The sequence below is a fragment of the Tetrao urogallus genome, assembly GCF_951394365.1.
Source record: "Tetrao urogallus genome assembly, chromosome: 1".
NCBI lineage: Eukaryota > Metazoa > Chordata > Aves > Galliformes > Phasianidae > Tetrao > Tetrao urogallus.
The window spans coordinates 107,994,965-108,012,058 of NC_136813.1; the positions used below are offsets into that span (position 1 = coordinate 107,994,965).

The following is a 17,094-nucleotide window of genomic DNA, read 5'->3' on the forward strand; positions in this document are numbered from 1 at the left end:
TTCTTCAACTGCTGTTTTACTAAAAGCTAAAAATTAGGGGGGGAAAAAATCAAGAACGTTTAGAAACAACTACAGAAATCCCACACTTACTGACATTCGGAAAATCAAAAGCAGTCTCTAAAATAATTATCTTCGTAAAATAACCACAAAGCTTTAAAGTGCTTTGGCTTCTTTGTATGATAATTAATTGTAAGATTAACACTCACAAAATGTAAGTACACCCTGGAACGTCTTCAAAGGGCTCTGAAGTCAAACGCCTTGCACCCCATGTGCCTACGCTTCACTTTCTCCTCTCCAGTATTCACCGGTAACATAAACATTTGAGAAAAACTGGTCCCTGAAACAAAAGTGTGGCATTCATCAGTTGGGGTTTATTTATCATATCCCCACAGAAAGTCCACATATAAAGTAAACACACGGGGAAGTTTTTAACATATATCCACTCATTGTCCTGAGGAACTGCTGTCAGCATCTGCAGCTCTCTGGCCCATCCTTAACACAGGAAACCTCACTGTTGGCTTAAAAAGAAAAAAAACCTCTCTTTCTCATAAGAGGAGAAAACAGACGTGAAGAAGGAAGAGAAGTTCCTGCTCTTTGTGGCCACAACAAAACTCTCACAAGTGTGAACAAGAGCCGTACAGGCAGAAAACACCAAAAGGAAACTGATTCTCAACACACATTGCGTGCTTCGACGAAACAGAAGCACGGCAGCTCCATGAGAAGGACGCATTGCCCAGAGCCCAGTACCATACAACACAGCCCCCAAAAACCGAAGCGCCTCAGACCTCATCACAACCACTTCAGCCTCCGAGGGCTTCAAGCCACCCCCTCGGGCGGGCACGCGTGAGGGGGCGGGACCGGAAGCTCCTCCTCCCTCCTTCCAGCCCTCCCACTGGCCTGTTTTCCTATCACTCTCAACATCGCCGGCCCCCGCTTCCCCGCCCTTGTCCAGCTTCAAGTTCACTTGCTGGCTTCCACGTCAAGCAAAGCCATCTCTGTGTTCTGATTGGCTGCGCGGAGGGCGGCAGTTCCCTCCCGAGGGACCAGGGCGGGGTTTCGCTAAGTCGCAGCCCACTCCCCTCTCGGCGCGCATGCGTGGGGCCGAGCCGTGGCCTCGGGGCGGGCATGTTGCGAGGAGAGGAGCGGCCGCCAGAACGCCGCGGGGCGGGGGAGGGAACGGGGCAGCCGGAGCTTCGCCAGCCTCACTTTCTCGGATCGCGCGGAGACCACAGCCTGCCTGGGGCTGTGAGCTGTGCTGCATACAGATCTGTGCGTGTGCCTCTCTCTATCTCTTCTCTAGCGCGTTGCTGCCGAACGCTCGCTCGCCGCACACGCGCGCACACAGCGGCGGGTAGGGCTGCGGGGCGGGCAGGGCGGCGGGGCAGCGGCGCTCCGGGCTTGTCCGCGGGGCAGCGGCAGCGCCGCAGGGCTCGGCTCCGGGAAGAGCTCGCGCGTATATCGGCGGCGATAGCCGACGCTCGTTGACGGCCGGCGCAGCGCAGCGGTAGCGGCGGGCGCGGGATGCGGTCCGGCCGCCCACCGGGGTGGTAAGCGGGAGAGCCGAGACGCCCCGCCAGCCGCGGCCCTGCGCCCTGGGGTGCGGGTAGGCGGAGGAGCCCGCGCTCGGTGCCGCTCTGTATGTAAGTGTCTGTCTGTCTGCCTGTCCACGGCCTCTCTGGCTGCTCCCTCGCTCCGCGCTGATTTATTTTCTCCTCTCCTTCCCTTTGGCCGCGGTTCGTCTCCCGTTTTTGTCGTCCCCTCCCTCCCAGCCCTTGGCGGGGCCGTTGACAATAAATCTGCGATGGCCTCCTCCGGTATAAACACAGCCCAGGTGGGTTTAGGTTGTTTGTCACGGGAAGTTAAAGTTGTTCCTAAACGTGCCCTGCTTTTGCCCTTTCCTGCCTGTGAAGAAGGAAGTGTTACCTCGCTGGCTGCGTGACAAGATGTTCTGGAGCACCTTGTGAGTCTCTGTTCTCTGTCCTCACGGCCAGCCTAGTTCCCAGATGGCCAACTCCCAGAACGGCCGGAACCCACGCAAAGGACGGATCCTGGGCTTCATTGATGCCATTCAAGATGCTGTGGGCCCCCCCAAGCAGGCAGCTGCCGACCGAAGGACTGTGGAGAAGACCTGGAAGCTCATGGACAAAGTGGTGAGTGTGTATGTGTGTATGCTGGGTGAAGAATGGGGGTATTTAAAAAGATGCATGTGGGGGAACAGCGTCTTCCTGCAGCTTCAATTGCTGTGCTCTGCGTGCTATGGAAAGTAAGGATGACTTCTTCAGTCTTAGGTTATTTAAACACGGTTCATCTCTTTTTTTTTTTCTTCTTCTTTTCTTCCTCTTTCCTGTGGCCTCCGGCTATGTGTTTTTTTTAATTTAATCTTCGTTTGTGTTGGGAAAACAAATATGTGTGTTTGCCTCAGGCTATTGTTATTTTCAGATCCCTTAAAATGACTCAAACTTGAAAAGCTGAGCTGTCCTAACAAGAAACTGCTTAACTTGGTCTTGTAATCACGTATTCTGTGTGTTTTGTGTTGGATCACGTTGTTAGTCTGCAAACAAGACCTCTGAAGCATGAAACTTAGTTAAGCTCATCGTCCTGTGAGACGTACTCATGATGGTAATGTAGATACGTTTGTGCTTTTAGGAATGTGTGTGGGGACTGGGAGATGTCACTCTTGTCAGTTCTGTAAATAGATTTGTATGGCACACCTAACTTCTCAGTGTATGCTCTGCATTTCTATGATTTTTAAAGTACTTTGAATTTTCATTCTGAAACTAGTAATACACTAGTAATACATTCTATCAAAAGTTATTTTTAAGGAAACAGGAGGATAGACTTTAGTTTTCTGGATCTTCTCCTATGTCCCTGAACCAGCCCCAGAAATTCTGTTTAGCATTATTCAAGATAAAACATCGCTGTAGATTAGCTAGGAGAGTTTCTTACTAATGATAGGAATAGTTTGATTTATAGCACAGATAGCTGTTGAGGAGGTGGAGGCACTCTATTTTGTGTATGAGTGATGCTTGACAGCTTCCTCTTGAAGCTGTTAGCCTTAGGTCCTTAAATCAAGTGTTATTACCTTTTAACTCCAGGAATTACTTGTAACTGTTTGCTTTCCTTGTGGCTCTTCTGAAATGCAGGTGTTCAACACCTCTTGAAGTTCCCCAGTAGTTAAGCTGCCATAGCAGAGAGAGTTAATTTAACATAATGGGCCTTGATGAGTAGTGATTTGGAAGTATTTGATTTTTTTTTTTTTTAAGCTACAAGAATAGCAACAGTATTTCTACCACAATTTCTGACAATGATTATAAACTTAGGAAACAGCCTTCATACAAATGGTATTGTATGAATTAACACAAAGTCTTTGGCATTTTCCTGTTACTGATTAGGATGCTGTAAACAGTGAGCATCTTGTAATGAGAAGTGCAAATATAAACCCTTGGAAGCAGGCACTTTTCTTTGGTAGAGGGAAGTTTTCTGCTCGTAAACCAGGAACCCAGTGTGTCATTGCTGAAGCCATGTGGCGAATGTACAGCTTAATTTACAAGTCTGTATGGTACAGTTGTCCTTGGGTTGTTTGTGTGTCCACAAATACCGGAGAATCTTAAGCCCAGTGCTTGGACTTGCAGATTACTTTCACTCATCTGTTATGTTAAAGTTAGTTGTTGACAGAGCATTGGAGCAGCCAGCAAGGCCTGTTCTGTAAAATTCACTGGACACTGTACTGTGCTTTCTTTTTTTCATTTTACTGGATAAGTGTCCTCAATTTGGATCTTTAATGTATCCTCTTTATGCTGCTCTCAGTTAATCAAATTTTGTTTCCAAATTATATTAAAGTATACCAGACAGGATGATGTCATAGTGTGAGAATGCTGTAGCTTTCTGCTTGAATTTTTAGTGTTTGGTGCTTAGAGTGAAAGGATGTATTTGAGTAAATTTAATATGTTGGCAAACAAATTTAAGTCACAGCCCCATGCAACAGTAGGCACAAGACGACCATTTTGTCATCTGCCTAAATTCAAAACCAAGGATTAAAGTCAGAAATAGAAACCTGCTCATTCAAGCGTTTCTTCAAATCCCATTTTTGCAGCATATCCCATGACTGATGTCTGTGGTTGTTCACTGATAAAAGTAATGCCCAGTGAAGGCAGTAGGCTATGCAAAGTCAGTGGGATGCCACCCAAGGTGAGGTTGTGGCGTTGAGGTCTGTTTTTGCTTCTTGTAATAACAGTCATCATTCTTGTTTGTTCTTTGTCTATAATAGCTGTGATAACTATTGTTTTGCTGTGGTTAGGTGGCTAAAGTTTTCTCCCATTCTAAAGATGTGAGTGAAAGGGAAGATGAAAGCAAAGCAAAGCTATTATTTGACCAAAGGATGGAAAAGAGTAGTCTTAAAAACTAGAAGCAGAGCTCAATTTTTCCCATTTTACATTTCCTTTCCTCCTTCCATTCTGTACCTTTCCTTGCATGCTCTCTGCTTTTTCCTCTGTTAGTAGGTGGTATCACCTGTATGAATTACTTGTCTTCAACAGTAAGATATTAAGCATGACCACCAATGTTGGCATTTTATAAGATAGGTTTTATGGTGTATGTAAGAGCTCTGCCTAATGAATTTAAGACCTTGAAACTAGGAATGCATTACTACTGGAAGATGATGGTTATCTTGGGAAGAACTTTGAGAGTGAATGTCTATTACATAAAGCATGGGAGCCGTTCATTTAATTTACTGCTCTGGCTGTTTAGACTTGGCAGTGCTATTGTGCATGTTATACTATGGTGGGTTTTAAGCTGGTGGAATTGTGACATGTTCTGAGCAGGATTTTTTTTAGAAAACAGGAATACTGCAGGAACTTTCAATCATTTTTTCAATACACTGGCTCAGAAAATGATGCTTTCTACTGGGAAGGTTGACAAAAGGAAGTGTTTGTGTGCTCTCTCTTGACTCGCCTAGTTGTTTGACATTGCAAATAAGGATTTGCTATTTTACTAATTATCCAAGAGCAAATTGGAGTGTTATCTCCAAAGCTTGTACTATTGACCTAGTGAGTAAAAGAAGTATTACTGCTGTAACTTAGCAGTAATTTTTCCTTTGAACTGACATTGGCAGTAGACAAACTGTCAACTGAATATGAGCAGCTGGAGAGCAGTTCAACAGCTTGAAACCTTGTGCTGATTGGGTGTTATTTGCAACAGAGTGATTGTTACATTAATGCACAATCTTGCAAATCCATTAAATGTCGTTGTTCCAAAAGGGATCTAGAAAAGGAAATCAGCAGTCATAACCACGGTATTTTCTAGCGTATTACCTGATTGAAGTTGGTATGAAGTTCTATGTCTGCATAGATTATTTGTGGATAAGAATTTAAATAGAGAAATGGAAGCTTCTCCTTTCCTAATTGGAACAAAGTATATATGACTCTCCAAAGTCAAGTGTTCCTCTGGGTATGTAATGTAAGCATTGTTACTTTGTATTCTACCAGCATGGAAACATATTGTACAGTTGTGACACCATAGATGTTCAACAACTGCTTACTGCTTGCTCAGCTGAAAAGATTGGTCACTGGTCACTTCCAAATATATTTTGATGAGAAGCCTTCTTTTGGGGCAATCATAGAATCCTTAGATTTGGAAAGAACAGTTAAAGGCCATCTAGTCCAACTCTCCTGCAATGAACAGGGACATCTACAGCTAGATCAGGTTACTTAGAGCCTTGTACAGCCTGGCTTTGAAATTCTCCAGGGAAGGGGCATCCACCACATCTCTGGGCAACCAGTTCCAGTGCCCCCCACCCCCCTCCCGATTGTAGAAGACTCTTTTCCTTGTATCTAACCTAAATCTATTCTCTTTAAGCTTGAAACATTTTTTCTTGTCCTATCAGAGCAGGCTTTGCTAAAGAGTCCATCCCCTTCTTTCCCATAATTCCCCTTTAGATACTGGATGGCCACCATCAAGTCATCTCAGGGCCTTCTCTTCTCCTAGCTCAATAGCCCCAGCTCTCTTTGCCTGTCCTCATAGAAGAGATGTTTTATCATTTTTGTGACCCTCCTCTGGACACGCTCCAATAGGTTCATGTCTCTCCTGTACTGAGGACTCCGCATGTGGATGCAATACACCAAGTGAGGCCCTGCCAGTGCCAAACAGAGGGGCAGGATCACCTCCCTTGTGCTGTTGGCCACGCTTCTTTTGATGCAGCCCAGGATACGGTTTGCTTTCTGGGCTGTGAAGGCACACTGCTGGCTCATGTCCCGCTTGCCATCCACCAGTAACCCCAAGTTGATCCTTTCATCTTCCAGCTTGTCCCCTAATGTATAAAGGATATTGCCTTTACTCAGATGCGAGACCTTGCACTTGCCTTTGTTGAACCTCATGAAGTTCTCTTGGACCCACTGCTCAAACCTGTTTAGGTCCGTCTGGATGGTATCACATCCCTCTGAAGCACTGAACAAACCCCACAGTGGAAAATAAAATTCATTGCGTTTAATGTAATTTCTGGCAGGAATGAAGTATATGTTGAAGGAGTGTCATCCTTTCACTTCATTTATTTTCTTGATTCACCTTCTTTTGTTATGTCTTTGTATTTGATAGCATTGTGTGTTGTGGTTTTTTTCTGAAGAATTGTTTTGGTATCTTCAAAGCTTCACTTATGCTGTGTTATTTAGAAATGCTTTTTAATACTTTGACTTTTTTTGTACCATGTGGCAGAAAGTACTAGATCAGTAGATGTTTTTAAGGTGTAGTTTTGGAAGTGTAAGAGCACTGATGCTCTGATTGCTTAGTCCATTCAACACAGCTGATAGCAGCATTTAGCAGATCTGCACATTAGCTGTTTTAGCTGTGTTGCTTTCCTTTCTTTGTCCTTGACTAGCATTAGGTGTTAAAACAGATTATGCTGGGACTGCTATACTTTGCTTGAGTAAAAGTTATTTTGTCATACTATTGCAGGGCTTTCAACTTTGTAGTGAAAAGTAAATAGAAGTTACAGCTTTCTGAAAGAAGTCCATTGTCTCAAAGAGAAGGGCTATCTATTATTCTCATATCTGAAGATGTTACAGAATAAAGCTTTAAATCTGCAGTGAAGTATGTTCAATTTGAAGACCAGCTTTTTTGTGCATGTCTTTGGGAGACAAATGTTATTGTAGTGTTTTTTTTTTTTTTTTTTTTTTTTTCTCTCCCTATGGGGACTAGAGTATGCTTGTCCGAAGGTTTTTGAGTTAACCATTTCAAAGTCTGTTTCTGTTAGATTAGGGCAGTCTTCTAGTTATTCACAGATAGAATTGCTCTCTCTATTGTTCCTGTAGGTCTAGAGTAAATACTTGAATTTACAATGAGATAGTTGGAAGGAGCTTAGCCTTTCTTAGTTTACTTCAGTGGGAGAAACATTTCTTAGTAATCACTACCTGATTTCTTTTTTTCTGAGACTGCTTGCTAAATATATACATGCTTGCTTTCAGTCATAATACACAAATCATGTAGTGATATGATTCATGTCCGCTGCTGAAGTGTTGGTGAGGACCATTCTGTAAAATGTAGTATGGAGACTTTTATTTTTGTTACTTTGTTTTGCTTTGAGTTCTGTTTTCTTTTGAAGAAAGGTATGTACACCACTTCTGTGGATTGGTAAATCTTTTGCGTCAGCAGCTGTCATTTCTTATTGCTTGCTTTTAATTGTGAACTGCTGTAGTACGTGTCAGGACATCCTGACTCTGGAAACCATATGGTTTACCAGCCATTTCTTTACAAACTGACTTCCTTTGGGCTGAAACCTTGTGCACTCTATAAAAGTAAAGAAAGCCTTGTGCTACTTCACTGGACCCCTAACTCTAACTAAAAATTAGCTTTCTTTTTTTCTGTCCACTGGGAATGTATAAAGCTAGTTAAGCTGTCCAATACAAATTTTTTTTGTATGATTTTCTTTCTTAAAGAGTTGTTTTGGAGATAAGAGTTCTGCTAATGTTCTGTGTTTATTTTTATAAGTTGAAGAGAAGACATAGTTGGGTAAACCATGACCACAGGATCTTGTTCTGATGTGTGTATGTTACTAATATCACCAGACTGAAAAATACTTTCTAGAATATCTGAAAGAGAAAATAATTCTTCACTTAAACTGGATGTTCTTTTTATGTTTGAATGGACTCGCTGTTTAAAATGCAACATTCAGCAGAAGCAATTTTTTTTTTAATCCAGGATAAGCAATTATTTTAATTGTAGTTTAGTATATACAAAGCCATTCACATTCTGCTTGTTAACACATCTGATTGAAAATACAGACTTCAGAAAGAGATTTAATTCTTTGATCATGAGATTTAAGAAAAGTGAGGATAAATAAGCAATTAAAATGATTGCAGCCTTCCCTGCTTGTAGTCTCTTCTCATTGCTGATTATTTTCCTGAGTAAATATTTTCCTCCTTTGAGCTGTTATTTTTTGTTACTGTGTTCCTTGGTCCAGAAGGCTGTGACATCTAATCAGTGATATTGATTGGTGGCATCTATAGTTTGCTTTGAGAGAATGTCTATCTTTATTGATTCGTGTTTTTATTAAATCATAAGTTGCAGAAAACAGAAGTTCACATGGAAAAGGTCTGTAGTTTTCATAAGGGTTTCTCTGGGAAAATTTTACTCTTATCTTTAGGATTGCAGTTCTTTCTTAACTCTACTACAAAAAGAAATTAATGTGTTCTACATATATGACTTCCCAGTCTGTCTGCACATGTGAAATTCTTTGCTCATATTTCTGAAATCTTCTTAAAGAATTCTGTCTGTCAGCTTAATTTTAGCATAACAAAAATAAAATTTGTAATCTCCATTTTAGGTCTCTCGTTAGTTCCTTTCTTCATCACTCAGGCAACTCACTTACTTGAACTGTTATTTTTAAAGATGTTTCTGAATCCTTCAGAAAGCGTGATCTTCTGTATCTGTTTATTCTTTTAAAACTTATCCAGGGGTTTCTATGTTGTCCATCAGTATGTTCAAGTTTCCTTGTCTGACCTTTAAAGAATACCACGACATCTGACCTGTGTTCTTTGAGAACGTCACTGTGGGCATCTGCTAACCCATGGTTTTGACTGTGATGTTTTGTTCTGATAACACTTTTTTTTTTTTTATCACACTAAATAGAAACATCTTTTCCAAGTCTCTTGCAGTTGTGGTTTGCAGCTCTAGAATTCATCACTCACTAATGAGATTACCAAACATCTTTGCTTCTTCTTATTTCCTTCCAGCTTTCTCCTTATCTTAGGAGGAATTCCTTTATGATCCACTGAAATTATTCTATAGCTTGCCTTGAAGACCTTCCTTATTGTTTGTACCTAGAAATACTTAGCACACTCACTACCGTGTTGAACTGTGCTGTGTTCGTGTCCTTGTGTTTGCCTGTATCCATCTGCTGTCTTTTTGTTTCCCACCGAGACTAAATTTCTCTGTGGGAAGGACTATCTCTTTTACAGTGCATCAAATGGATTTTTGAGCCATTACTTGGTCTAGTATCTGGAAGAGCAGTATAAATCACTGAAATAACAGTGGATCAGTAGTGTGAGGGAACGGTTGTGAATGTTATGTTTTAAATACTTTCTTTGAATGATATTTGTGTTTCTGTAGTACTAATGAGTTTGCACTGTGCTAGACATGCTTTTTTTTCCACTTGTGCTTCTGTTCATTCTTCCATCTCCACTTCTCTAATCACGGTTACCTAAATCTCACTGTGTGATATGTTTTGGTATATGTTTCATTCTGAGAAAGAAATAATTATGTTTTTACTTGACTGTTTGTAATCCATGAAAGTTCTTAATGATGTAGGTTGAGAAATGGGGCAAGGAGCTAGCAATATAGATTTGAGTTCACAAAGGGATCTATATGAAACAGTATTTCTCCCTGCCTCCCTCTCTCACTGAAATGCTCAAAACTGTGCACTTTTTTGAAGTTGATACATTACTAGGAATAGGAGTTGTTTTCCAGCAGTATTAAGAAGTTTTTACAACCTTGTTAATTATCTCAGTAACCCTGTTAGTTATCTCAAAAGAATTGTCAAAGTCACTAATATACACTGTGACAATACCCAAATGATACCCATAACATTTTTATATGCCATGGGCTTATTTTTCTTATAGATATGTACACACACATGTACATACATGTAGAACATATCCCTCTGCAGTGTTTTAGCTGAGCTTGGGTTAATCAACTGTATCAATACAATGGTGTTCAAAGCCTGTTAGTTTTGCTTCTTCACTTTCTACAGAACAAACTACCAGATAATATTGGGTAGCAAAGACATAATTACTCTATGGATGTGTTCTGGAAACAAAAACAAAAATGCTTTCTTCCAGAAACATTTCCAGTGAAGACTGAATTCAAGTAAAGGTATTGAATTCAGCTGAATTGATTTATTTTTTTTCTTTGAATACATAATTCAGTTATTTTTTGTACCATTTAGGAAGGTAATGATTCCAGGTCTGAGAACAGGTTATTTTTCTATTACTAGGGAATTACTCTTGGCATGATATGCAATACTGTTTTGCTAGTATACTTCCTACAGTGGCATATAGTGGGCAGGCAAAGTTTTTCTTCCTTTAAAAGCTATGTAAGCAAACTATGTTTGTCATAAATGTGACAGCATTATGTCAAACTTGATTTCTTTTGACAGCAGGGGCTATGTTGAGATTTCATGGAATATAAATGAGGTAGGGCTTAATTCTTCATTTCTGAAAGCTGGATGAACGTGCTTGTGCATTTTTTAAGATGTCAGGTCTTTTTTTGCCCCCAACATATTTGTCTTTTAAAATTTACTTATTTCTGCTTGTAGGTAAGACTGTGCCAAAACCCGAAGCTTCAACTCAAAAACAGCCCACCCTACATTCTTGACATTTTACCAGACACCTATCAACATTTGCGACTCATACTGAGCAAATACGATGACAACCAAAAACTTGCACAACTCAGTGAGAATGAGTATTTTAAAATCTACATTGATAGTCTCATGAAAAAATCAAAACGGGCTATCAGACTCTTCAAAGAAGGCAAGGAAAGAATGTATGAGGAGCAGTCACAGGACAGGTAAGAGAAACATTTAAATATGAAGTAGATTTTCTGTCTGCATATTTAACATTGTTTGTCTGCAGATATTGTGTCTTGACATTTTTAATTATTTAAAGAACAGAACTATTTATTGTTTGGATTCATTGACCCTGCATGTCAAACAACAATTTGCTGCATTTGTTCTGCTGTGTACTCTTATCTGTCACTTTGAGACCTTTAAAACCAAGAACATTTCCTTCATAAAACATTAATTTCATTGTAATTACTTGTTCACGAGGCCTTACACTATGTAGTTATCTTTGTGGCAGAGAGCGACTGGTGTCTGGTCTGAGCTTGACCTCTGTAGCTCACTCCTTAAAACTATGGGAGCCATAATGGATGTTGACATACAGCTTTCACAAGTGATGAATTGGAATAAAATATTATTCATGTTTTTGAGATACTACACAATATTAGTATAAGGTGATGCTAATGTTAGTCAGAGCTGAGAAGTCTGTTCAGAAATCTAATGGATTCCTGATTTGCAATGTTTCCATTTTAATAACCAGGATGAGTGTCTACTTTGTGTACTGTTGCAGTGGTGGGTAAGAAGGCTATTAATATTTGATGTTAGTACACATAATTTTCAAAATGATATTTCAAGGATTTCTGTGGAAAAATCTGCAGTTTTGTTTTGAGAAGGGATAACAGCTGTGATGTGACAATTGGCATCTGTCATTTGTGATATATATTTAGACCTATAGACAGTGAATGGACAAATTGTATCCCTGCTGTTCTGTCTGCACCTGAGCATACAGATAGGTTTGTGGTATAGTTTTACTGCTGGTGAAAATGGTGGTAGAAGCAGTGAAATGTGCACGTTACTATAAATGTCACTGCTGTTATGTTTGAGTGATGCGTGTGTTCTTTCCACGTATTCAGTAATGATTGTAGCTATTCAATATAGTGGCAGTCCTACGGTGCTTGATAACTGACCTGAAGCTTGCTTACCATGCAAAGATTTTTATTTTTGGGAAGTATTTAAAGACCCTTCAATTATGAAGATGCTTAATGCAATTTACCTAACAGGGACAAAAATGCAGTTCAGACTACTTGAGTGATGAGTGTAGATCTTGACTTGATTGCTAAGTACAATAAAAGCATTCATTTAGATGCAACCTTACTAGAAGTTCTGGAAGAATCGTTTAGCACTGAGCATATGGTGTCTTCCCTTAATAACCTGTGTTTGTTGTACAGACAAATGTCATTGTGTTGCAAAAAAAATAAGAACTTTTATGACAAGGGAAATTTGACATAAATGACTGCATTATGTAAACAGGTTTTATTTCAACTTCCCTGCAGTGCACGAAATGCAGATTTATTTGTGGATTTTCTTCCAGTTAGCAATAAATTAAAGCCAGTTTCAGTGTGACTTTTTCAAAAACAGCCTGCCGTAAGTACTGAGCAGTCATCTAAAACAATATTCCAGGAACTCTATCTAGTTGCTAGAATTGCTGAATTGCCTTCTTTTCAGTGTCCCACTTCCCTTTCTGCATAAGAGTGACAGTGGTGATTCAAGGACATCTTATGTAAAGCAGACAGTTCTTGAAGGTGCAGTTAGTATTTACTGTCATTTATTGGGTTCATTTTTATAAGGTGATTGGATAGGAAGGATTTTAAAACAAAACATAGAAATGAAGTGCAATGATTGACATTGCTCTTTAAATTTGTGTTAGGGAAGGTGATAGTTATGTTGCCAGACTGATACAGAGTTTGAAGCTTGAGGAAGGAAATGTAATAGAAATGTTTTTTGTGCTAAAACAGCTAGATGTGCTTCCTCCATAAGGCAGATTCTGATGTGCAGTAGAAACTAAGGCTAGAATGTTTAAACAAAACATAACAGAAGCATTGTTCCAGCAGTTTATGCCTTTTGCCCTTGTAAGTTAAATATATATCTCTGTGACTGAAGTGTCACTTCTTCATCTCCTGGCAATGTTTTGTCTGTGTGCATGTCCCAGTATTAAGTTGAATTAAGGTATCCTTATTTGCTCAAGCCCTGTGACCCTGCTTCCTCATCTGTGCTTTGACACACTTGATCATTTAAACTCTTGATAAGTTAGTAAAAGAAGCTGTCTATTTAGCTTCTTCACTTCAAAATGTTTGCGTTAAGTAGTTTAATTGTTAACTTTATTTTAAAAAAAAGCATACAAGTGATCACTTTAATATTTCTCAAGATGTTTTTTAAAAAGGCAGTCAGATTGTATTTAAAAAAAAAAAAAAAGCCTTTGATATGATGACACCTGGCCAGTTTTTCTGGTTTTCAATCTTGCTTTCCTGTTTTCTTTTCTGTTTGTTTCTGTGTGATAGGTGGATAAAAAGATCATTGCTGGGGGGTGGAGGGTTTGGGGAGCAACTGGCTCCATTTGGGAATGTTCTCTCTATATATATTTAAATGGTGTGCTCATTAATCTACCAGTGTTGTTGAATAATCTTTTAACTGTTTATAATGATGGTACACTTAGGAACCAGAGAGAGCCACTATACATGTGATTTTTGTCTTAACTCTGTTAACACACAAGTTTATTATGAGCAACTTCATTAATTTTATTTCTCAGAGATGCTGTGGATGAAATAGGGTGGAGTGATAGCCAGAATACCTATAAATGACTAAAGCCAAGAACCTAGGTTGTAGCACTGCTGCCTTTCTACATTCTGTGCCAGTGTATGTGAGAGGCATTTGAATGGTTGGTGCCCTCCTTTGTGTTTAAGACAAATCCTAGAAAGCAGAGTATGTATGGCTTAAAAGTTATCTTTCACATACATGAGTTTTACCCACTTTCTGGATTTGGTGTCTAGCTTAAAATTATATCCTCTTGCTTAATGAGGTAAAAGTTAATATTAAATAAGTTCTGTTAGCTTTATCAGGCACGCTTTACCAGTCTACATAGAAGTTTTTCCAAGTATGAAGTAGTTTAAAGACTTGTCATTGATTTTATTTTTTAAAAATTATCAACATTGCATTAAGATTGTTGAATCTACTTAAGACTTTTCTATTTCTTTTGAGGGTCTTTTGATCTTTTTTCCTTTTGTTGTTCTTTGGGAAGGAATTATTTCTGTGAAGTCTAAACTTCCATTTGTCTTCTGGACACATTTCTGAAACACAGCAAAGGTAGATGCTATAGGTTGGCAGTTCTTAAATATAAATTTTTGCCAGGTGTTGAAAGCAGGCACATAAGTTACAGTGGTAAGAATAGAGGAGAAATAAAGTGGCAACTGGGAGATGGATTCGTTCAAGATGTTGAAATTTGAGTCTTTGAAACTAACAAAACCTTGAGCTTCCCTGTGGTTACCTATGGACTGTGTCCTTGGAAGGGTTCCTCTTGAGATTGTTCTTTGTCTACTTGTTCATTGTCTACTTCAGCACTTCTGGGATGAGTGAAAATGTGAAACTGATGTGTGTATGTATTTTATAAATTTTCTAAATACTACTTGATTCAACCTGAGTTAGTTGGCTGCTTGGCTTTAAGTTGCATTACAGAGGTAGAATTGGACAAAAATATGAATATTAAGTTGCAGGCAGCACAGCTAAAGCTGAAAAGGTTATAGAAGCAATGAAGTTGGTTTGAGGGTAAAGTAGGAGGATAATCAAGCAAGTAGGAAGATAATCAAGAAAGACCCTCAAGATCACTACAGCATTCCTCTTCCCTAAATTCACTTGCTTGTTTGGCTGCTTGGTATCTTGAAAGAGACTGCCTGCTTCTAGATTGTTTTCAGTGTTTTGTTAGTTATTTGTACCTCCAGGTCATGTAATAGTTCAGATTCTTCTTTTTCATCGTTCATGCATTCCCTTGCTATATGAAGCCGTGAATTAGTGTGTTTACAAGATACTCAATTTTTTTTTTTTTTTTTCCTTCAGTTCATATTGACACTTGAGCGCAGTTAAGGTTCTTGAACAAAGTCCCTGAACTGACATATAAAAGTACAGAGTACTCTCAGTAAAGACCTTTCTACTGCTTACTATGAAGCACAGATTTGATAAGAATTTACAAGGCTTGTAATTTGGCTAGCTTTGTAACTTGATTGCATCTCCAGACAGAGGAGACTGAGAAAAGAATAAGGAAGAGTGCACTTGTAGTTTAAGATAACTTTCTTGGACAGGTTAAGATTGTTTTGTTGATGGTTTTATTATTTTTTGAATCTGTCCCTTGTACTTTTTAAATAATTGTAGTGGCTTTTTTAAAGAGCCAGTTGACCATTGGTCAACCTCAGCTAAGTAACTTGATAGTTGTTGAATGGTAGCCTTCACCAAGGTTTGAAATTTAAATTGTAATGTTTTGGTGAAAGCTATTAGCACTTTTGAGGATCATCTGATTTGTCCATTTGCTACTCATTTTGTTTTGTAATTTTGTTTCAGTAAATTGTGATCTGAAGACTGTCTTTAAGTACTACAGGTCTGTTGTCTAACATGATCTCTAAATTTCTATACTATATCAACACTAGTTAGGTAAGAACGCAATCAATACATTTATTTTAATCTTGCTGAAGTTGAACTAAAAAAAAAAAAATTAGAGTCCTTTCCTCTACTGTCTGTAGGTATCTATTTTTTTTTTTTTTTTTAGATGATTCCGTCAGTACAGTTTATGGAGAAGAATCAGCAGCCTTATCCTTGGGGGAAAAAGACAACTCTTTCTATGTGTAACCTATAACAGGATAATTAGCAGTGGAACTTGGTGTATTAAAATGAAGAGGCTTCTGAGAGGGGAAAAAAAAAAGAAAGAGTGCATAAGTGATTGGATTAGGAGAAAAGGAACTGCGTTGTTTTTTGAAAGCTTTTATATTATGCTGAGAATTTTTACCTTCTTCTTTCTCCATTTCATGTGATGTAAAACCAGATGTAAACCAAAAGAAATTTAATAAATCCTTTGGCATACATGAACCATATGAGTAACTGAGTTTAATGCAAATAAAGTAAAACGTACGCTCTTTGCTACTCTTTGTTTTAGTCTAAATTAAACAAGGAATGTTATACAGACAGGCCCTTAAGACAAAGAAACTCTTGTTGCAGGTGAGAACACATGGAGGTTACAGATTGTAGGACAGTGTTATGCCAGCTTATTCTCAGTATAAAAGCAAATAGGTTGTGTGACTCCAATTGTAAGGCTGTATTTCAATTTTCAGGTATTTTTGATCATTTTCAGTGCTTGGGAGGTTGTTATTTTATAATAGTATTATTATCAAAATAGCATAGAGGCAACTATTTATTCATATTCCTGGGGAAGATGGGCTTTAAAACCACAGAAGATCCTAAATAAGAAAAATAATGGTTTCTAAATTATTAAAATTGATTTAGATCCTCTATTCATATTGAGTTAATGAAAGACGGGGTTATATGTGCTTCACTTTTATGTTGCGCTCTATGATAAAATCAGATAGACCATGTGTTAATAGAAAATGCTCTTTTGGATGTTTTCTTGCAAGTAAGGTGATGTTGACATCTATGCAGAATTTATCTGGTTGTCAGGCAATATATGCAGTCTGATATACTCATTGTGCTTTGTATAATGACTTGTACCTGTGAGAAATTTTGTACGGTAATACTGCCAAATTATGGCATGCAGCATTTACACTCACTGTGTGTAGAGGTGAAAGCTTTCAAAAAGCACCAAGTTGTGAGGAACCAATCCTCTAGTCTTGATCAAAAATCAGGCTGCATGTACATGGGCCATTTTTGGTCAGTGGCTGCCCATTTTTTTTAATTGTCCTCACAGATTCTGTAATATTATGTATGCAATATACTGAATGTCTTTAAAATTATTAATTGATATTGGAGGAATGAGGCTTTTTAATTCTAAAAGTAGGCTTACTGTCTTCTGCATAAAACGTTTGTGATGCTGATAATGTGTTGGTACACTTCTTTTATTCTCCTAGATTGAAAAATGCTAAACAATATAGTGGCCTGTTCTCTTTTGAGATCAGCTCAGGGATACAGTTTGCTTGATTTGATAGATAGCACTAAACACAACAGTTAAAAGAAATAAGTGAAATAACACCTGAAGTGTCATCAAAACCCAATAGAACATC

The 17,094-nt window shown here is 38.8% G+C and overlaps 1 protein-coding gene across 1 annotated transcript in view; it reads left to right on the forward strand.

The window, feature by feature from the left end:
• Window positions 1–1,125: 1,125 nt before the first annotated feature.
• Window positions 1,126–17,094, forward strand: part of CBLB (Cbl proto-oncogene B) — a gene marked incomplete at both ends in the record, with an annotated part of 121,953 nt that continues 105,984 nt past the window's right edge. Inside the window, 3 exons of the mRNA XM_079549727.1 lie at window positions 1,126–1,269; window positions 1,992–2,150; window positions 10,802–11,052. Coding sequence (XP_079405853.1) covers window positions 1,126–1,269; window positions 1,992–2,150; window positions 10,802–11,052 — 554 coding nt within the window. The remainder of the gene's footprint in view (window positions 1,270–1,991; window positions 2,151–10,801; window positions 11,053–17,094) is intronic.